This window comes from Tympanuchus pallidicinctus, unplaced genomic scaffold (genome assembly GCF_026119805.1).
Source record: "Tympanuchus pallidicinctus isolate F22 unplaced genomic scaffold, pur_lepc_1.0 scaffold25, whole genome shotgun sequence".
NCBI classification, from domain to species: Eukaryota; Metazoa; Chordata; class Aves; order Galliformes; family Phasianidae; genus Tympanuchus; species Tympanuchus pallidicinctus.
The window spans coordinates 8,609,347-8,631,530 of NW_026294742.1; the positions used below are offsets into that span (position 1 = coordinate 8,609,347).

General features: G+C 50.3%; 1 protein-coding gene across 1 annotated transcript; it reads left to right on the plus strand.

Moving 5' to 3' along the window:
* The first annotated feature begins 3,666 nt into the window (after window positions 1–3,666).
* On the plus strand, window positions 3,667–21,900 carry SLC22A4 (solute carrier family 22 member 4). Its single transcript, XM_052689321.1, has 10 exons — window positions 3,667–4,822; window positions 8,942–9,045; window positions 9,241–9,395; window positions 11,468–11,639; window positions 12,991–13,117; window positions 14,890–14,990; window positions 15,920–16,134; window positions 16,778–16,960; window positions 18,163–18,298; window positions 19,178–21,900. The coding sequence occupies exons 1-10, from the start codon at window positions 4,430–4,432 to the stop codon at window positions 19,251–19,253; spliced, it is 1,662 nt and encodes a 553-aa protein (XP_052545281.1). The 5' UTR covers window positions 3,667–4,429; the 3' UTR covers window positions 19,254–21,900.
* The last annotated feature ends 284 nt before the right edge of the window (window positions 21,901–22,184 follow it).

The window sequence follows — 22,184 nt, forward strand, 5'->3', positions numbered from 1 at the left end:
TGTGGGCAGGAGGGAGAGCGGCCGTGGGAAGAGACATCCCCAAAAAGTTCTGTTATTGCTGGGAGTTGGGGAAAGTGTGCTGTCATTTCCAAGAAACAGAACAGGAATGTCTAACGGTTACGGATTGAATCTAATGAGCGCGTTTAGCGCTTCCTGCACGCGTGTGTAATTAGGGAATTAAGGGCTCAGCGGGGCTGTTCCAACGTTCCAGGTGAATGCTGGGAGGGTGAGGGAGGTTTGCTGGGCTTAGCAAGCAGATAACAGAGGGCTGTTTGCTTACGGAGCTGAATTTCCATAGCGCCCCATCGCTGCTCAGTTCAGTATGGGGGAAAGTGGGAAGTGATGTGAGTTGTTTTGTCTCCACAAATGACTGATCAAAAAGGTTTTATTTGGAAAACAATCATGTATGGAAATTGTTATTTGAACGTGCCTTAAATATTTAAAAAAGCCAAAGCTGCTGCGGATCTGCACATGCTATGAAACCTCCTGGCATCCTTTCATGCAGCCTGGCTGCGTGACCCTTGTCTGATTAGTGCACAAATTCAAATAACGAATGTGCTTACAGCTCTTCCTGCAGCCACTGCTTTCATGTCTGCCCTGGAACACTTGTGCAGGTCTCAGGTGGGGCTTTGCCCAGCAGCACCGGACCCCCAGCTCCCCTCCCCACTGCTGCCCGATGCTCCCGGTGCCCCCCGCCCTGTGCTGGACGCTCCCTGTGCTCCTCCTTGCTATGGAAACAACGCCTGCTGAGATCAAACGGGACGATGAGCGCCGTTTATTAACTCGATGAGGTGGGACGGGAGCCAAATTGGTTGAAATTCTAATTGTTTAACTTTTTCCATGTATCATCAGCGAAGTTTCCTACTTAGCCGGCGTGATTTCCATCGCCGCACCCCCTTTTTGTTCTGCTGCTTTTGTTTGGAATTGTTTAACTTCGCCCTGGTCGCTGGCTGGGCGCCCCAGGGACCTGAACAAAGATCTCAGCTGTTCCATTTGCGCTGGGATGGAAATGTTGGTGCTGGAGGAGGGGAGGCAGTGGGAAAGAGGCACTGGAAAATGTGTTCCCTCCTCGCTTTCTCATGTTGTCAGAGGCTATTTTAATGACTTTGGGGAAACAGATCTTCCCCACGCACACCGTAAAACAGACAGAGCTGCTCCTGGCGGTGCTGGAGCCGTCTGTCATGCAGGGAGCGCTGCGGGTGCCGCCCCGTGCTGCGGTGCGATGCTCGGGAGCGCTTCAGGCTCTCGGCTCTGAACATCTCCTCGCTTTAGGAGAACTCCCCGTGCTCTTCGGTGGGAGATGAGGTACGAGGGGTGCATGATACGAAAGATGCGGGGCGGTGCGTGGGACGGGCGAGCAGCGTGGGGCGCAACGCGGCTCCGCTCCGTGCGGTGCCCCTCCCGCACCACCTAGTGATGGAAAGCGGAATGCAGCCGGGCTCGGGCAGAATAAGGGAAAGACCCGCTATGAGAATTAGCGGCGCTGGGGGTTGGTTCTTGGTTTAAAACAGCATCATACAGCGGGGGAGCAGCAATCCGGCAAAGGGAGGAGCGGTTTTAAGCCGAAGCACTGCGTTGGAGTCGATGTGGCACCGGGTAGGATTGCTCAGTTCCTTGGTGAGGGGCCGAGAGGCGTTGGAAGAGCCCTCCCCGCTCCCGGAGCTAGTTCTATGCCCTATGGACTTGCCCAGCCGGCACACGCTGCTGCGGGCAGGATCCCCGCTTCCAGCAGTTCCACCTGGTGCCTGCAAAGGTGCAACTCCTTGCAAATAACGGCAGGCACCTGCACGGAGGAGACCCCCGGAGCAGCCGTTCAGACTCAGCACACAGCCTGACGAAACAGTTTCTGCTTTGCCCTGCTGGTCTGCGAGCTCTCATGTGATCCAGGAGCTGTGTGAACAACACGGAATCACAAAACTCCACGTTCCCGTCTGTGCTTTTAATTCCCAGCTCTTGAGGCACCTGAGAGCTGATTTGGCAGTGCAGAACGGGGAGTGGGGCTGTCCTGGGAGGAACTGCTTCAAGCAGAGCAGGGGATCCCAGATGGTGACACACTGACAGCCACGCTGCCATCACTGACAGCCACATCATCACACACGGTGGGGTTGATGTGAACACACGGCAGCTGCTCTGCTCCACGGCTGCTCACTTCCCCCTGACCCACCTTAGCTCCAGGCTGTGTTAGGAAATACATTTGCTCAAGCAAAATATGGGAGAAAACCCAAAGGTGTTTTCAGCTTGAAGGCATAAATTTATAATGTGTTGAGGATTCATCCGTAAACCGGATAAATGTGAGCACATTCTATTTGTGAGCACTTACTTTTATATGCTAAATTTGAAGTCTAACCACAGGTGTTTATGAGCACTGCAAATGATTCCTCCAGGCAACTGCAGTTACTGCATAATTACTGTTGACTCAATAATGGCAATAAATAAGGATCTGAGAGTGCACTGAATCCTTACACCATTAAGGACTGCAGCTGCCCATCTGCAAGCCCTGATCCCACTGTGGCCCCGCTCACTCTTATCGCCAGGACCACCTTGGGCTGAACGGTGACTCTGGAGGGCATGAGCCATCCCTTGCAGTCCTTCTGCAGGCAAGAGGAGTCCCAATCTTTTGCTCCCATCTCTAATCTTGGTTTGCAGCTCTCTGCCTGGCCTGGATCAATGCTGCCACCTGCTTCTCCTGCGCAGGCACTGCTGCAGAGCCCTCCTGGCACTGCACTGCTCTTTTTGGAGCCTCCACCTCTGATTGTCACTGCTGCCGAGATGCCACCTCAGCAAGGTTTGTTCTCCTGCATGTTGTTCCCCAGGATGCATCTTTAAAATAAAGACAAGAAAGCAGCACCCCAGCCAGGAGGGAGCAGGCAATGCCCAAGGGGGGGGCTTGTTGCTTGCTGCAGCAATTTCAGTGCCATCCTTGGGGTCAGCCCCTTGCTGAGCTCACAGCCTCACACCATGTGTGCAGCAGCAAGCAGCCCGTGCTCCCTGGGAGAACGCTGCAAACAGGAGCTGCGTCTTCCTGCTGCCTTCCTGCTGCCCACATCACAGCCCCACTTTCCCTCCTGGCTGATCGTGTTCCACATACGCCCAGAGCTGTGCCAGCATTGATAAGAGGACAGCCCCAAACCAGGGCTCACAGGGCTGCCCAGCATGGTGCATGGATGTTTTGGTGTCTCCCAAGGCACCAGACAACATCACAAGCATCGGAAGAGCCTGGCACAGAGAGCATTAGGAAACGATTTGAGCTCTGAGCACATTTCAAACACCGCCGTGTTTCTGAGTGTCCTGTGAGCTATTTCAGGAGATGATGACAGCGCAGCTCAGATTTCCTGCGCAGCCTTGCAGCTGTCTGCAGGTCCTACTGCAGCATCACGTGTTGCGCAGCAGCAGGCAGCAGATAGGATCTGGCACAGAGTGCTGCTCTCGGGCTGGAGCTGCTGCAGGAACCCTCGGAGCGGACACCGCTGAGCCTGTGTGTGATGTAGGGTGAGCACTGGGGAAATAAACATCGTGCTGCAGGGGATGGCAGCTCCTGGGGGGGCTGAGTGCATGAGGTGTGTGAAGCTGTGGCTGACGGCGGCTGTTTCTCCATCGCCGCTGCACAGCAGGGCTCTGCTCGCAGAGCTGATCCCCCTGCAGCTCAGGGATCAGGGGCAGTGCTGTCAGCCCTGCGCTGCCCGTGGCTCTGTCCTAACTGCACTCATCCCCCAGCTGGTAATGGAGAAGCCTGCTCCGAAAGTAATGCCTCCCATTTTATCGCATGGGCTCACAATAAAAGGAGGTGGATGTCGGCGATTAGGCAGTAGGGGCTGAACACATGCTGACATTCATCGATGCTCGCTGAATGTTTTTGAGACCAAACAGTGGATGTTGGCACAGTGAAAGATAGGCTGTGTGGGCAACTGTGTGTTGTGACTGTGTGTTTTCCCAGCAGCTGTGAAAAGGTGGGTCATCTCCCCCAGTGAAGATCTGTACGAGCCCAGCTGCAACTCTTGTTCATCCCTGCCAAAAACGCACATTTAATGGTGATGACTACGTTGAAAAATAGTATTTTGGAGCTGAGAACCTGCTCTATCAGTCTCTTTGTCGCTGTTGTAAATTCCACGGAAATAAACAGGCGGCATTACAGTCAGAGCGACCGACGTGTTTCTGCGTTGATCTCTGCCCACTTGCTGTGGCACATGCCCGCTCCGCACCGCCGACCGCAAAGCTCCGCACCGCATTCTGTCGGCTGTGACGGGAAGCAGCCGGGAAGCAGGAGACGCTCAGAGCGCGTGGCTGCGGAGCCGCGCTCTCAGAACTCCCGCAGCGGCTCGGGGGGCGGTGGAGCGGATCCTCGGAGCTGGACGCACCGCCCCGCGGGGCCGAACCGGGGAGGAGCCGCTCCGCACGGGGCGCGCAGAGGCGCGGAGATTCACGCAGCACCATGCGGGACTACGAGGAGCTGACTGCCTTCCTGGGCGAGTGGGGCCGCTTTCAGCGCCTCGTCTTCTTTCTGCTCAGCGCCAGCATCATCCCCAACGGCTTCAATGGTATGTCGGCCGTGTTTCTGGCCGGTATCCCCGAGCACCGCTGCGCTGTGCCGCCCGGAACCAACCTGAGCGACGAGTGGAGGAACGCCAGCATCCCGCTGGAGCTGCGCGGCGGACTGACGGAGCCGAGCCGCTGCAGCCGCTACCGCCTGGAAGCGCTCGTCAACCTGTCGGCGCTGGGGCTGCGGCCCGGCATCGACGTGCAGCTGGCGGAGCTGGAGCAGGAGCCGTGCCTGGACGGCTGGGAGTACAGCAGCGACGTGTACCGCTCCACCATCGTCACCGAGGTGCGCGGGTGCGGTGCGGTGCGCGCTGCCGGAGGCGCGGAGGCGCGGGGCGATCCCCGGGGTGGGGGAACAGAGGGACAGAGGGGGACAGAGGGACAGAGGGACACCACCTCCCGCAGGGCGAATTCCTGAGAGAATGCGTCGGATGCCTGATAGAAGGGCTGGGGCAGAGGTGATGCTCTGGAGGAGGTGAGCGGGAGCTCAGCCGCAGCGCGTGTTATCGCTGTGTGTTTTCATTTCGAGCGCCGGCGCGGTTTGTTTGGAGAGGGATTTTCTGTGGCAGAGAGGCTGAAAATAGAAGCATGATGGTTTCTCCCTGCTGTTTCCTCCTGCTGTTTTCTCCCTGCTGGCACGCTGAGCGTCCTGGCTAATTCCCATTGATTCACCTCTTGGCACGAGGATGCTACCACTGCCAAGGAACACAGAGCGTGGGTCCTTGGTGACTGGGGGCTTTGTGGACAGTGGTCGGTCGGGGAGCTGGCTTTGAGGTGTGAGCCCGTGGCCAAGATGCCCTATTCGACTGTAAGCCTGTACAATGGCATCACCATAAGCCTGTGCAATGGCAGGGACATGGGGACTTCAGTGGTGACTGCCACAGGAGCGCTTCTGTGGTTTTGATTTAGATGGGCTCTCTGCCTCTGCTGGCGATGAGCTCTGCTAGAGCACAGTGCGATGCCCCAAAAGATGTGGGACTGCTGTGCTCTTTGGTGTTGTATCAGAGGGTGATGGCAATAACCGGCTCAGCTCACGCTGGTGTGTGGCAGCCGATGGCCCCAAGTGTCCCAGGATGGGCAGTGTCCCCAGCTAGGATGGCTCCAAGTGGCCCGGGAGGGAGCAGAGCATCCCACACAGACTGAGGCCACTGTAGCCTTGGGCTTGGGGTAGGCTTGTGCACAGCTGTGGAGATCGGGATCCTGTCCAGGTCGTGCTCAGCAATGCCACCATTAAGCCTGCTGGTACCACAGGGTCACGTCCCATTCGTGCAGCCCATGGCTTGTGCTTGGGGTGTGGGCAGCAGTGGCTGGCACTGGCTGCAGCCCTGGTGACTCAGCAGGGCCATTTGCCACCAAAAACTGCTGCACGGCTGGGCAAGGTCCTGCCAGGAGCTGTGGGGTGAGCCAGGGGCATGGGGACACCGATGTGGGGGAGGGGAAAGTGGCAGCAAGACATAGGGAGGGGACAGCAACCCCGGATGTGCTCAGCCCCCAGTGCTCACTGTGGGGTTTGCCTTGGGGACCTGGGGCAGAACCAAGGAGCCAGAGCACACTCAGTTTCAGTGGCAACCAAGTGCTGGGTTCCCATCTGTAGACCAGATGGAGGAGGATTCTTGTTGTTCAGAACAGCATGAACATGTGGGAAAGATTTTGGGTTCAGTTTTGAAACAGAGAAAGCAGGCAGTGATGAAACCATGAAAAGGAGCAGTTTGGTTAAACTTGTGATGCTGTTTTTTGTGCCCAGCGTTTCTGTTTGTGTTCGTAAAGACAAATCTGGACACATCATCAGGCAAGCTGCAAAACCGTCCTCAGCAGAGGAATAGAATTGGATGGCACAGGATGAAACACCGGAGGTTGTGTTCGATTCACTGAGTTGCATCAAATCCTGTTACTGCTGCTGGAATGGAGCAGGCTGGGGGATGCCAGCTCCGTGCTGGGCTATGTGGGGATGTGCAGATCCCCTGGGCAGAGCATCCCAGGCTCAGTCACAGGGTTGATCTGAAAACAGATGACAGAGAAGGGAACGTGCTGGCGCAATAGCAAAGGGCCTTTCGGTGTGGTAACAGTGATCACAACCAACTCTTATTCCTGGTGGTGAAAGCTTGGAAGCTTACCTGAACTTTGCTCTGCAGTGCACTTGGCCTGGAACGTTACAGTATTATTTATTTGCTGGTTAATGGATAATTAATCCAGCAGAGGCCATTTGGACACCCCGGCTGTGCGTGGTGCAGCTCTGTGTCGCAGAGTGCAGCAACCCCCATCAGCAGCACCGTTCTGCTGAGCAGCCCCAGGTGTGCTGGGGGGGCTGTGAGTTTGCTATGTGTGTGTGTTTTCTGTTTGTCAAATGCAGTGAGTGCCTTTAGACAGAAATCCCAGCCCACCACCAGCTGCTCCATGCTGCATATCGCATCCTGCAGATGTGAAGGGCTTTGACCCAATGTCAGCAATTCCTGCTGTCTGTGTAGCGTGTCATGGGACAGCTGGTGAGAGGCATTAGGCGCTGCGGAGCACGGGATCAGTGTGTCTTCAGCTGGTGCCTTTGGCTTTGTGTAGGCATTTTGGAAGTGCTGACCCATCCTCAGCTCCCACCCAGCAGTGCAGAAGCAGGCATTGAGATGCTGCCCTTTTAGGACAAGAGATGATGGCCTCACGTTGCATCACAGCAGGGTCTGGTTGGATATTAGGGAAAATTTCTTCTCTGGAAGAGCCATCGGGTGCTGGCACAGCTGCCCAGGGAGTGGAGTATGGTGAGGTGGGTTGGGTTGGGCTTGGGGATCTGAGAGGTCTTTTCCAATCAACGATTCTGTGATTAACTAGTGACAAATATTAATCCTGGGGCTTCATTTCCAACTCATGGGCTGAGTCCATGAGCCCTGAGCTGTCGGGATGCCTCCTGGTGCTCCCAGAGCAGCATCCTGGTGTCCAATGCAAGCCTGAAGCCAGAGTGGGTCAGGGTCACTGGGGACAGCTGCCACAGCTCCATCTATTTGCTGGGTGTCACATTTTCATGTCCTGAGTAATGGTCTGTGTTGGCTGCGCATTCTGGCACCGCACTGTTTGCTGACTGCAGAAAGTTGGGCAAGTCAGGACATGGCAACTTGGAAACCTTCTCCCTTGTTCGCTGTCTTTTTGGCTTTTCTAGGAACCTTCTACACCAACTCTTACTTGGAAATCTCAGTGCTGGGAGATCACAGGAGGGCACAGCACAGTGGCACAGTGCTGGCCCAGGATAGAGGCCCATGGAACCCAAGCTTGTGCCGTGCAGGCGCAGCCCTCTTGCCTTTGTTCATTTTTTTTCTGAAGAAACTCTTGTTTTTGTGTCCCGTTTCCTGAAGCTGAGTTTCGCTTTGTTTTTAATACAGGGTTTGATTTCCACCAGGTTTACAGAGATCTCCATTCCCTTTGACAAGATTCACAGATCCCAGTGCACACTTTCCGAGAGCAGCATCCCTACTCCAACATTTCAGGAAATGGAGATGATGATCCCTATGGGTCCCTTCCAGCTCGGGATATTCCATGACTCTATGATCCCTGCAAGTGTCAGAGCTCTGCTCAACTACCTTTCCCCTCCATTTTATCAAAAGCAATTAAGATAATCACAGATGAGTGCCTAGTCCTGGCCTTTGCCTACCCAGCCCTCCCAGCAGGGACAAGATGCTTTCTTTTAGGTACTAATCAGATTGAAGGGGTTGAAGCACACCTCCTGGTTCCTCTCCAAAGGACGAATCCTGGCAGAGGCAATATCCCTGCTCTCGATAGCAAAGCTAATTACTGAAATTACACTGCACTTTGATCTGGGGCTGGCCCGCCTACCTTCATGGTACGCTTGTCTCATCCGTTTGAAGTTCTGCAGAGCCCCATAGGTGTGCCCTGGCCGGGGCTGCTCACTGGGGTGTCAGCAAGCCCTGCTGCACTCATAGTGCTCTTCTGATTTTTTAAGCTCTGTGTGGGTGCTGGGTGGAAGTTTCCATCCTGGCTCCCGTCCCAAAGCTCGTCCCAGCTGCGAGGGTGAGCGATGAGCACCTGCAGGCTGCAGGGGGAAAGGGAACGTGCAAAACCATCTGTGTGAGAAAATAGTTTGTTCTGTGTACGCTCGCACATAGATTCTGTCGAACCCACAAGCCAGAGAACCTGAGGATGTGGGTAGTGAGCATGGTGGGGATGGGCAGGGGGTGGACTTGGTGATCTTAGAGGTCTTTTCCAACCACAGTGATTCTGTGATTCTATCAGGTCTGGATGCAGGCAGTCCCACGGGCACGGGCAGCTGCATGCTGACAGCAGAGACCTCAGTGTCCCAGCGCTGAGGATAGGGGAATTCATCCAAATTATATGGAAATGGGCACGTTCCTGGGAAGCAAGAGTTCCTCTGCGTGACAGAGGCTGAATGTGGGCCCTTCTCTTGCAGTGGAACCTGGTGTGTGAGGACGACTGGAAAGTGCCACTGACCACATCCCTGTTCTTCGTGGGTGTCCTCATCGGCTCCTTCGTCTCGGGGCAGCTCTCAGACAGGTAATGCTGCCAGCACTGCTCAGAGCAGGGCAGAGTCCAGGATCAGCCCCAACTGGAGGCTGTAGGACCCATAAGGGAGCTTAAAACCTAGTTCTCCACATTTCAATCAGAACGTGCTGTAGCTTCTTTAGAAGTTCCACATTTCTCACCACAGCTAGATCCCCTCTTCCCAACCATGTCCTTGTCCTTCCCCAGGTTTGGCAGGAAAAGCATCCTCTTCTTGACCATGGCTGTGCAGACCGGCTTCAGCTTCCTGCAGATCTTCTCCAACAGCTGGGAGATGTTCACAGTGCTCTTCCTCATAGTGGGCATGGGACAGATCTCTAACTATGTGGTGGCCTTCATACTGGGTAGGAATTGATCTGCATTGGTTTAAATGCTTGCTTAATGTATTATTTTTTTTTTCTTCTTAATCTGCACTTCATTAAGGGCAGCACTAAATCCTTGTTGGTACGGTTACTAATTTAGGCCAGTATGATTTATTTTTTTTCCTCCAGGATGCCTTAAGGGATCTCTTCAAGTAATTAGTTAGAGCCTGTACTTTCTGTAGGCTTAGAGAAGAAGGTGGGTGCAGCAAACATCAACACAGCCACCCATTCCTGTCTGTTAAGGGAAGGGTTTGGGGGAATGCTCAGGGCTGCTATCAGCAGGAACAGGGCTGGCAGCAGCAGCATTTGGGGCTCCTCCCTGCCCAGCCCCAGCAGCAGAGGGATCTGCACACCTCAGAGCAGAGCAGCATTGCCATGGACAGCACGTAGCATGCTTCTCCCGCAGCATTATGTCACAGCCAGCTGCTGTCACCTCCCTCCATCCTGAGGTCAGCTTTGCCCCTCATGCTGCATTATTTGGGACCAGGAAGGGGTTGGCTGGGGCCAGTTTGAGGCCCCCAGCATCACCCTGCGTCCATCACCTTGCATCCATTATGCTGCATCTGCCGTGGGAAGCTACTAGTACAGAGTTATGGGCTTTGGGCAATACAGGTGACCCTGATGGCCCTGGATAGCCATAAAATCCCTCTTTATTTTCCCAAGGGGAAACACGGGGCAGTGCTGTGGCTGTGGAGCTGCATTTTTTGGGGTTCTGCTGCAGCTCCTGGCAGAGCTGTAGGGCTGTGCTCAAAATGTCTGTGTTCAGGTGCTGGGGCTGTAAAACAACACTGCTTTGTGAAGGTGTGCTCGTGTCAGCCCAGAATTGCCATTTCCTGGTCTGGAGAATGAGGGCAGGGGAGGAGCAGAAGGGAATTGTAGCTGGCAGTTGTCAGCTCCTATTGGCTTGGTAGTGATACAAACCCTCTATTTATACGTAATGGTTATAAAAGAATCACGGAATGGTTTTGTTGGAAGGGATCTTACAGCCCCCTCAACTCCACCCCTGCCATGACTTGGCTGCTCCCCACCAGCTCGAGCTGCCTGGGACCCATCCTTGGCCTTGTCCACCTCCAGGGATGGTTTACAACGTCTCCAGTTCTCACTGCTAGATGTTGCACTGGCCCCAGGCTGTGTCACACAGCTCTTGCTGGCTGCGGTCATGTGGCAATGCTGGTTGCAGCCACAGAGTGCTATCGGAGACCACTGTCCTCCTGTTTCATGCCCTGCAGCCACAGCGTGCTGCTGGCAGTGCAGCTTTGTTCCCAGAGATAAAGCAGCACTGGTTCCCACCCACAGACCAGTTTTCCTTCAGCAGCGAATTACTTGTTAACCCCAAGCTGGTTGTGCCGCAGGTGGGGGTGCTGGGATGGGGGGCAGCTGGGATCCCAATCTGCCAGCTGGGAAACCCCAAACCCAAGGGCAGAAAGCTCTGGGAAGGGGCTGAGCTCCCCAGCACTGAGCAATGCAGAGCAAACAGCACCTGCAGCCTGCCCAGGGCTGGGCTTAACAGAGCTGTGGAACATATCTGTACAATACATATCTGTATTTCAGATATGAGGTTATCAAAGGTAATTTAGGTGCTCTCTGATCATTTTGTTTCCCAAGCAGAGGTCATTCACCTTCACACAAACCTCTGGCTGCTGCTGGGGGCATTGGCTGCCACTGGGGCTCAGTATTTCCCATCTGCTGGGAGCAAAGCACAGAGCCTTCCCATTTCATTTCCACGCGGCTGCCTTTATTTCTGTTCCCAACTCATTTATGATGCTAAGAGGAGGACTTCATTAAAAGATACTGCCAGCTGTTTCTTTCTTAATTTGCGGCAGAGGAGAGCTTGGTGATCCAAATTGCTCTGAGCCCTCTGTGAGACCTGTCAGCTCTGATGGCGATAACACAGGAACTGCTCTCCTCGGCAGTGTCCACTGAAGTGTCACATAAGAGGAACTGCTCTTTTCTGCCATTGTTCAGCTTATCTCCTTGTAAATGCACTAAAGTTTATAGTCGTGATCGACCAGAAAGAGTTAAATTGCTAATCCAACCTCCCTTGTTTTAAACAGGAACAGAAATTCTTGGCAAATCAGTTCGTATTATATTCTCTACGTTAGGAGTTTGCATATTTTTTGCAATTGGCTACATGTTGCTGCCCCTGTTTGCTTACTTCATCAGAGATTGGCGGATGCTGCTGCTGGCTCTCACCCTCCCCGGGCTGCTCTGCGTTCCGCTCTGGTGGTGAGTGTGGGTGTCCTGGGCGCCTCCTCCCCTTCTGGTGGATTTTCTTTTTCCCATGAGAAGGGATTTGCTTTGAGGTGGAGCTGGGGGGGAGGGGAAGGGGATGGTTTTTTTTGTTGGCTTTTTTTTCGGTTTTGTTTTTGGCCAGTTCTGGGCTCAGATAACCTCTGCTGATCCTCATGCTGCCATGGGCTTTTTTTTTTTCACCAGCTTCCAGAGCAGCTTGGAAATTTTCGACTTGCCTTATGCCTCCAGGCATTGCTAATCACCTCTCAGCTTACTCTGTGGAACTGCCCAGTGATCTGCTCTTAACTTTTCTTCCCTGCTTTTTCCTTTGAGTCATTCTTAGTGAGGATTCAACTGCTGCTGGGCTGTGAGATCTCAGCAAAAGGCCAGCAGTTCACTGTGCTATCTGGTCCAATTCTCCCCTGAGGGTTATTTTGCTCATTTAACTTGAAATGTCTCAGAGTCCTTTACCACAGTTGTGTATCCCTCTGTCCCAAACTGCTGCTCGATGGAGAGGTTGGTTTTGCATGCAAGCTTTCAGATTTCTGCTATGGGATTGGCACCGTGAGGCATGAGAAATATGTCCCTAAGGCAAGGCTTCAGAGTCCTGCTTTGCAATTTGGTGGGAATCTCTATCAAAGCATGCAGAAGATTGCTGCGGGTGCACTTTCGGTATGGAGTTAATGTGGTGCTGATAGAACTCACATGGCACTCAAAGCCAGGACATGGGTTAGCCCTCCAGGGAGCTGCTTGGTAAAGGAATTATAGAATAACGGAATGTCTTGGGTTGGAAAGAGAAGAGGGTTTAGTTAAGGAAGGATGAGGCCTTCTGTCCTGTGTTTGGTGTTAATTTGCTCTTCGCGTGCCTGGAATTGGTTGAAAACTGCCATCAGGGACACGGCCAGCATCCTTTGCCTGGGAGAGCCTGCATCAGATCTGTGGTGGAGTTGTCATGTTTTGTACATAGGATTCCTATGACACAGAGCTTTTTGATGCACCCTCTGCACATTTAAAGCATTCCCACACCGTCTGTTATTTCCTGTGAATAATTTTCTAAACCTTGGTAGCGCTGCCCCCATTCTTGATGTCTGTGCAGTAACTGTGCAGCTTGCTGGGGGGCAGCAATGAATGAAAGCAGCCCTCAAGGAGAAGTGCCCTGCTTCAGCACGAGGACACACACGTCCTTTGTGCCCCAGTCCTCCCCTGGTCCCAGTGGGATGGGTTGCATTGCCTGCATGCTTCTCTGCTGACTGAGAGCATCACTCATACAGAGCATCCATGTGGTTTTAATAATGCCTTACTTCAGTGAAAAGCATTGAGTCATTTATTCTGAAACTCATTGCAGGATCATTCCTGAGTCCCCTCGCTGGCTGATCTCCCAGGGAAGATATAAAGAGGCAGAAGTTATTATCCGAAAGGCTGCAAAAATAAACAACACCCCAGCCCCAGCCGTGCTTTTTGATGCCACAGAGGTATGTGTCACACATCCTATCGCTTCTGGCTTGTTGTAAACTGCCAGAGCAGAACTGGCCTTCAGCTGCAGCTCGCAGAGGCTGGCAGGGCTGCTGGCCTCAGGTAAGTGTTGGGGCAGCGGTGCGAGATGAGCAGCCATAGGGCTTGCTTCCTGGCTTGCTTTGCTAGCAGCAAAACTTTTTTTAGCAGAAGTTGGTTGTGGTTTTCAGAGCAAGGGTGACCCAGCTTCTGCTTCACCCTGGGGGCACTGAGGAGGCCTGAGGAGGACAAGTTTGACCCCATTCCAACTTGGGGCACTGTCAGCTCTTTGTACTTTAACTACGGCCCTTTGCTGGGCTGCACGTGAGCACTAAGTCCAGGTCCACGTGTGCAGGGTCTGTGCAGCCCCAGGGATGCTCCAGCTGCACAGAGCAGCAAGTGCTGGAGCTGCACTTAAAGCACATGACTAAGGCGAAGTCACTGAATCACATGAAGTTCTTCTGTAGGCCTGTTTTTTTTCCTTGTATTTCATGTTTGTTGGTGAAAAGGAGAAAGCCGAGGAACTGCTTACAGCTGTGAAACGGCTGGGTTTCGTGCCTGCCTCCCTACAGGAGCTTTGTCCCACTCTGGAGCTCCTGAAGTCTCAGAAAGAACCCAGGCCAAGCTGATGGTGACCATGGGTCTGTGCTGAGTTTGAATTCCTGCGTCTCACCAGCACTTGCAGTGTTTCTCCTGACATCTCCTGGTACAGCAATAGCAAAGCACTACACACCCTTTGCGATACTTGGAGCAAAATGCTGCACGCTGCCCCTGTAGTTGGCAGCACCAATTTATTGCGCTTAAATTTTGGCTGAGCTGCTGATGAGCTCTTTTCCAAACATCTGTGGTGCTGTAAATTCAAGTGCAAGTTCCATCTATGGGAAGCTATGGGCACCGTGGAAGCGTTATCCTTCTCAGTTGTCCTTCATCCTGGATGTGACCTTTCAGGCTCTGTCAGCTGAGTACAGATCATCACTCTGTGCATTTCTGGCACCAAGCAGCAGCTCAACTGTGCTCATTTCGTGGGAACCTCACATCCTAAGAGCCTGTCCACAGCAGCCTGAGGGTGACGGCTGCACCTGAATCTTCCCACTGAAGTATTGTTCAAATGCTGCTGTAAAGATATCCTTCAGAAACTATCATTCCTTCTTAGGAAAGGGAAACCTCTTTTCCCTCCACAGGAGAGTCAGGGCTTCATTACAGGAGGTTCATCTTCGCTCTGGGGCTGGGAGGAAGCCTGGCTGCCAGCACTGACCTCTGCTTGGGCTGCTCCGTGCCCCAGCAGGGTGCTGACTGGCTCACCTCGGCCTCTGCACTGAGACCCAGCATCAGTCTCCATCCCCCGCCAGCAGCAGGCAGCTGAACTGGTGTTGTGCATTTATCTGCCACCCTTCTGAATGATGAGCAGAAGAGAGCCGAGTGCACGAGCGCACACGCACAGAAAAACGCCTTCACTCATGAGGTTGCTCCTGGAAGGACTGTGTTAGATCCTTGAGGAAGTATTAATGTGCCTTTCTGGCCATCTAATGAGCGTGCACAATGCAGCTGTACCAAATGCTGCCTTTTTTGACCCAAAAAATCAAGCCACCACGGAGTGCTGCTGGTGCAGGCGCCAGCTCCGCTAAGGACTTGGGCTGACCCATTATCCCAGTGCAGTCGTAACTTCCTACTGCCCGAGCTGTTGGTTTGCAAAGGTTGTTGTGCTCTGAGGTGTGTGGGAATTTTTTTGGTTTTGTTTTCCTTTTTCCTTCAGATGCAGGATTCGAAGCCTCAGCAGCAGCAGAAGGCTATCCTTCTGGACCTATTTCGAACCCGAAACATTGCAACTATTACTATTATGTCATTACTTTTGTGGTAAGGAAATGTGTATTCCTAAAGTACCCAGGCAATAGAACAATCTCTGATTTGAGGGCACGTGTCACAGGTTTAGATAATGAGTTTCAGCCTTGGTGCCTGCCCACACACAGCCCTTGGCTGGTGCATGTCCCTCAGTAGCCTCTGCACCTGTGCTGCCTTAGCACACAAGTGTGGAGGTGTAGCCTCAAGTCAGTGTAAAACAGCAAGGAAATCGTATGTAACAACCTGTGTATGTAATTTTTTTTAAGCTCCCATCTCTGTAGCCTCTGTTTGAAGAGAAATGTCTCATAGCGGAGGCAGCATCTCAGTAGCATAACAAGCACCAAAATCAAGGCCAGTGCTTGTGCTGTTCCTATCTGTGAGGTCCTGGTCCCTGCCTGGGCAGCCACGAGGAGTGAGGACCGAGCAGTGCATTGCAGGCAAACTGTGGCCCCTTTCTGTATCTATTTCCCCACAGGAGGGACCTGGCCGGCACACTCAGGATGCTGTAGGGGGGCAGGTCTGAAACCTGAACATCCAGCTCCGCTATGAAGGTTAAAGTCAGATGTATGCAGAATGCTGAGGGTGGGAGAGCCCATCAGTGGAGCATGCCACAGTTGGCATGCGAGGCTTCTTAGTCTTGTGGTTGTCGTTGTTAATGAGCCCACTGCAGGGAAAAGCCTTTGTGAGCGACTTCCACAAAGGCTCACGCTTGGTGTAGAAGGCAGAGGAAGGACAGAGAAATCCGAGGTCTGCAAGCTGCTGTGGATGTGGTCACTGGAAGGGATGGCAGAGTTAGAAAGATGGGCTGCCACTGAGATGGCTGAGCCATGGTGTCCATGGTGATGCTTTGCGACATCTGATTTTTGTAGCAACCTCTGAGGCAACACCGGAGGTGTTCAGAGCGCAGCGTTTCGGGGATCATTTGGTGTTATTGCTTTTCTCAGGTTTTTCACCTCCGTCGGTTACTTTGGCCTTTCCCTCAGCACTCCAAACCTGCACGGTGATGCCTACATCAACTGCTTCCTTTCAGCAGTCATTGAAGTCCCAGCATACATCATTGCCTGGCTGCTCCTGCGCTCCCTGCCTCGCCGCTACTCCATATCCAGCACCTTGGTTTTGGGGGGAGGTGTTGTCCTCTTCATTAAGCTGGTTCCTACAGGTACGAGATCCAATACACCCATTAAATAAAACCTTGTCGTGCTTTATGCTTCTGTCTCGTGGTTCTGTGAAATGAATGGAAACTCTGATCAAACTTGGGATCTGAGGTTGAATTTGTGCCGATTGCTAGCAGTGATTCTTTTTCCAATGCACACATATATGCTGAGTCACACACTGCTCTCAATTGTGTCAGATTTCTGAGCTTTTTATAGGCCAGGGAACCAGCCAAAAGTGTACTATGATTTATTTGCTTATGCACAGAGGCTGAAACCATCCTGCAAGCCTCCCAGACTTCACTGTGTGCAAACCTCCACTGAATTTTGCAAAATAGGGATGGATTTACACTTGTGCTTCGTTACTGTGTAATATGGAATTTTGTTCTGTTTCAAGAATGCCTTTTCACTGGGAGAAAAGCAAAAACTGAAAAGTACACAACAAGCTGTGCCTTCTGCAGTGCGCTCAGCAGGGAAGCTGCAGCCAAGTGGGACCAATAGGCTGCAAAATTAGCAAGAAAATAAAACAAAAAATCCCACACAACTCCTATGGGAAAACAAAACAAATAGGGACCTTGGGAGGTAAAAGAAATACAAGGACTGAGCAAAGAGTGTTGTTTATTCATCTTAATTTATTTCTTTCTCCTCCAGATCTCAATGTCCTATCCGTTTGCTTGGTGATGCTTGGAAAGTTTGGCATCACAGCTGCATTTTCAATGCTTTATGTCTACAATGTGGAGCTGTACCCAACGCTGGTCAGAAACATGGCAGTCGGGGCTATGTCCACAGCTTCCAGGCTGGGCAGCATCATTGCTCCCTACTTTGTTTACCTGGGTGAGATATCCTGCACTCTACCTTGAGTTGCATAATTGCCCGTAAAATTACCTGAGCTTCTGAGGTGTAGGTTCAGCTCTTAGCCCTCTCCATTTGCTGTCTTCTAAGTCCATTCTCTCACACTGGGTCTGAATTCTATATTCTGCACTAAGCCAGGCACCTTGACATTCATTCTGCCTTTTTTTCTTACTGTCTACATTTTGATCTATGAGCAGAAGTATTCATTTCCCAAAGAGTTTGGGTTTTTTTGTGACATTCTTTAACATCCCATTCTGATGCACAAAGACTTGTGCTGCACAAAGACTGTGCAATGCAAATGGGAAATAAGAGACAGAATGGCTGTGATGCTCCTTGGGGTCTTCAGTCTCTGCTGCAGCCTAAGTAGCAGTAACAGATATAGACAGGAATAAGCTTTTATGGTTATGTTTTTCTTGCGGGTTCCCATAGGCTCAATCTTTAAAAAGTCTTGTTGCAGCCATCAGAATAATTTTCTAAATGTTAGGAGGTTTTAGGAGGAACTGGTGAGCTGCTGAAATTTGCTACAGCTCAATCAGGCCCTTGCAGTTTGTCCAGCTCATGAGCACTGAGGAGATCAAATCACAAACTTTGGCTCCAAATGTGAAATACCCAGAGGTCTTCATTTTAATCCTAGCTTATTCCTCACATTGGAAATGATGCTGCTATATCCCAACTACAAAATAAAGCTGTCAAGTTCAGTTTGGTCCTTTCTCTGCCTTGCTTTAATTCCTAGCTAATCCCTTTACTGAAAGACCTCTGAAGTTCTGTGTTGCTGTGATGAAAGTCCTGCACTCTGAATGCTGGTGCACTAACTGCAGGCTGCTGGCAGGGGCCGCTGCTTTCATGCTCTAAATCAGAAACTGAGCAGACCAATGTCAGAGCCTCCTGTCTGCCCCTGCAGTGATGCTTCGTAGAATCATGGAATTGTTGGAGTTGGAAGGAACCCTTAAAGCTCATCTAGTCCATCTAAATGAACAGGGACACCCACAGTTCCATCAGGTGCTTCCAAAGAGGAAAGTATGTAAGAGTTCCCCCCTATTGGTCTGTTAGTCTGAATTTGGCCTCTTCACTGCATTATTCCAAATAAAGTCTGCATTTCAATGACATCTGAAATGTAAACTTCATGTGTGGGTTCGTTGAAGGTGGCCCTGTAATTGATCTTCTCCTGTCCTGTGTTCTGCCAGGTGCCTATGACAGATACCTACCATATATCCTCATGGGAAGCCTGACTGTGCTGATAGGGATCCTCACCCTGTTTCTTCCTGAGAGCTATGGCAGTGCTCTGCCTGAGAGCTTTGAACAAATGCTGAAGGTGAAGTGGTAAGTCGGCCTTCATTCATCCCATCTTCCACAAGAATTCAGGGCTTCTTTGTACAAAATCTCTTTTTACAATGAGAAAACATTTCATCGGATCTATTGCAAAACATGAGAGCTTTCAGAGTGCCCTTTAGATCTGTTGCTGTTAATTCTACAGTCAGCTCTGAACCTGAGCACTGATGTGCTTGAAGGTGAGCATTGCAAATAAATGCTGACCCCCACCAGGTGCTGCTTTGGGTACCCTAAGCAGATGTGCCCACTGAAATCTGTGTCATACATCGCAGTGCTGATGCAGTGCAGACAGTGCTTGCTAGTGGCTGTGGTTGGGAAATCAGTGCAGAAGGAGACTGAATTAGTTCAAGTGCAGCTGCACAGACACCATACACCACTCAGCCTTCTGAGGGAGAGTGAACAGAATTTGCCCTTCTAGGGCAAAAAGCCAACCGAACAAAATAAGCACATGGAATTGCCTGTAGCTAATGCCTGGTTGGTAAAGGAGCTGCCATTGTGCTTTCAGGGTAAGAATATTTTTCAGGCCGAGTTCCTTGATAAGAGCATGCTGCTCTTTTTTGCAGCTAGGGACTTCTCATATACCTGACGTTGCTTTTAGCTCTGCAGTTGATGTCCAGATTCCCTTTGCAGACATCTTGCATAAACAGAATGAAGTAACTGAATTACGGTCAGTGAATCACGCTGAAGCTCAGAATGTTGTTTCCTTCTCCCATCCAGAAGGGCATCCTCCAGAGAAGGCCTGTTTTTTTTTCCAGTGTTTGTATCAGTAGTGTAACATGGTTATTTTTGCAGTGCTAATTTGGAGGGCTCGGTGTCTGCTCTCACTCTGTAAAATGTTCTCTGCCTTCTCAGTCTTTTACTTGCTTTCAGTTTCAGGAATGGGCAACAAACCACTGGCACTAGGAATTCAAAGGAGAGTCCTAAAACTCTCACGACACCGTTTTGAAGAAGGATGCACACACTCAGAGGGGCTGGAAGAACAAGACTTCAAAAGGCATTTTCTGCCACAGGAAAATGAACAAAAACCCAACAGCCAATGCTATGGCACTGTAGTTATTGTCCCTTGTGCTACTGTACCCATGTACCTAATTTCTGAACAGATGCTGTCTGCTCCCATAGGGCTCTTAGTTTGTAATTTAGTGTTCTGATTCCTGGAGTGTGTCAGCAGGTCCAGCTCCTGTTGAGAAACAAAGGTCTGCATGTGCTAAACTTGAGGAGTAGTAATACAGTGCACTCAGTCATGTACTCCTTGAAAGCTGCTAAGAGAAAAGGAAGAAGGCAGCAGCGGTGATGGTGGTGGTTTTCTCACGCTGTGCATTCTGACTGGAGGAAGGGAAGCTGGGTGTGCCTTTGAACATCTCACACATCTCTGATGGAAAGATCCCAGCCTCATTTCAAATCTGTAACCAAGGCCTGGGATCCACTTCTGATCCATGTGTCCCTATAGAAGCTGATGCTTTTTCATCAGGCCTGAGCCTGCTGAAGCCGCTGGGCTTTGCCAGTGTTGAGGTGTAAGGACTGAGCAGGGCTCTAGCTTGCTGATTCCTTTAGATGGGCCATGCCCACCTTCAAAAGAAACAGGCTTTATCGACTAAGTGGTCCTGTTCAAACATGCTCTGCGTTTTCAGCTTTTGTGTTTCTCATGGTACACTGACATAAGCAACTTCTGTATCTTTTTGTGGTTCTTTTTCAAAGCATTTCATTTCTCCTCTGAATATATGCTACATTATGCTGTACCTTCAGAGAAAACTCAACTCAGTTTTGCAAGCCTTTACAGAAACCTTTGTGCCATTTACAAATTTAAAGGAGGTTTGATGCTTGCAAAAATCAGATGTTCTCTACAGGAGATTGTAATGTGCAGCTATTAAGAACTGAAAAGGGCTCACTGGGGACCATACTTTTTTTTATTTTCTTTTTTCTTTTTTTATCCAAAGCAAAAATAGTGCTGACAAAGCCAGTATTTTGTTTTTCAAGACCTATAGCTTATGTGTGTGGTTTCTTTTTAAAGTTCAGCAAAGCTAGATGAGACGAAATGTTGAATGTAGTAGAGCGTAGATTTGTGCTACTACTGTTTTACAAGCACTGCATAGTTTGAGAAAAAGTTTAATGCCTTTTACTGCTCTGTTTAATGGTTGTGTTTGGACTTCTTGGCCGCATGAAGTCTCTCAGGCTGGGTAGGCAGATTTTTATCTTCTATGAAAACCATTTAGTGGTGATTCACATTCCGTTAAGGCCAACAAAAGCATGCAGTCTCCTCTCTTAATGTGGGAGTTCATGGCAATTTGTCTCATGTTGGCGTTTTGCAGCAAGTGAGCATCTCCCTGTAAGTTCAAGCACAACTGTAAAGGTTTATAACATTTAAATGCAAGGAACTCGTGCAATCATCTCAAGCTGCTCTTTGGGACGTAGCAATACTACTTCCTTTAATATTAATTCTCTGCAGTCATGCTTTTTGCCATAAAAGTCATGTGCCATAAGGCTAACCCACGTCCTCATCCCTTCTCAAACTGGAATTTCCTCAGTGACGGCAGTATTTAATTCTTCATTTTACTTGTTGCAAAGTTGATCTATCCAATAACTGTTGAAGCATAACTAGATTTCTGAACAAAACCTTCCTGTTGGCGTAGGACAGGTCTGAGGGCTTGGATAAATATAGGTGGCCTGTATTTGTATGAAGATTTTTATATTAAGTTCATACTTATTTTATGTGATTGTAGGCTTAAGTATTTCTGAAAGGTAAATATTTTTATATTCTTGAACTTTTTAGTATCTTAAAACTAGATTCCATTTTTTAAATAAGGAAGGGGGGTTGTGGTTTTTTTAAATGCTTTGTTTTAATTGGTCTTATTTTCCTTGCTTTTACCATTGATCAAAAGCTAGTGTCATATTTTAGTATTTTTAATAGCAAATAAAAAAAAAAAAAAGCAAGAGTGGAATGCATTATTGACAAGAATGTGATGTTGTTATACGGACTCAGTGTGTGTGAGCACAGTCAGAATGAGAAAATGAGATTGCTTCAGCTGATGAAGCACTTGTGAGGAGGATTTCTGTCCTCTGACCATAGCTTTCCCAGGCCAGAACAGGGATTTCTGAAGGAACTCAAAGAGCAGCAGCCTGCTGAAGAATCATAGAGGGACGAATCTGGAAGGCAGGAGTGCCAGATTCTGGCAAGTTACTGAATTTTTAACTGTAAAGCTGAAGAAAACAGAATCGGCTTAGTAACTATTGACAGAAAATAAAGGCATTTCTGATGAGGAACCCAAGACTTTCACTGCAGTCTTCAGTGAGCTGTGTGTCAGATGCTCGGTGGGCTCACTGTGGGACCTGTGTGCTCACCTCAGCTGGGAGATGCACACACAGCTCTGACCAGAGGATGGGAGGGAAGCACAACTGGATGCTCCCACCGATCGCACTGGGCCTCAGCTCTTTCCTCTGTCACATTTACCTGGGTCTCTCTGTGTAACCTCTTATTGTGGGTAAGATCTGGCACTGGTTTGTTGGATACCGTAAAGAACACATAAACACATAGTTGTTGTCACCTGGGAACTCCTGTCTTTATTGGAATAAAACATACACTAGCATTGTGTAACCTACTTTCTGTGTATTTTGTAGTTGAAATATAAAGTCTCCTAAATTTAACACTTTATTTATAAAGATGCTTAAATAAGTAATTAGAAATGAACTTAGTGTGCATAAGTTATGAAAATAAAAACTCAAACTCTTCCACGCAAGAAGCTGCTCTTCCCAGTTCCCTGTGAGCAACCCGGACTTGACCGTAGCAGCATTTCAGCCTTGCACCATCATCAGGCATTGACCATGATGCTGTTTTGTCCTTGCACCATGCACCTGGCTCTGACCATGGCAACATTTGGGCTTT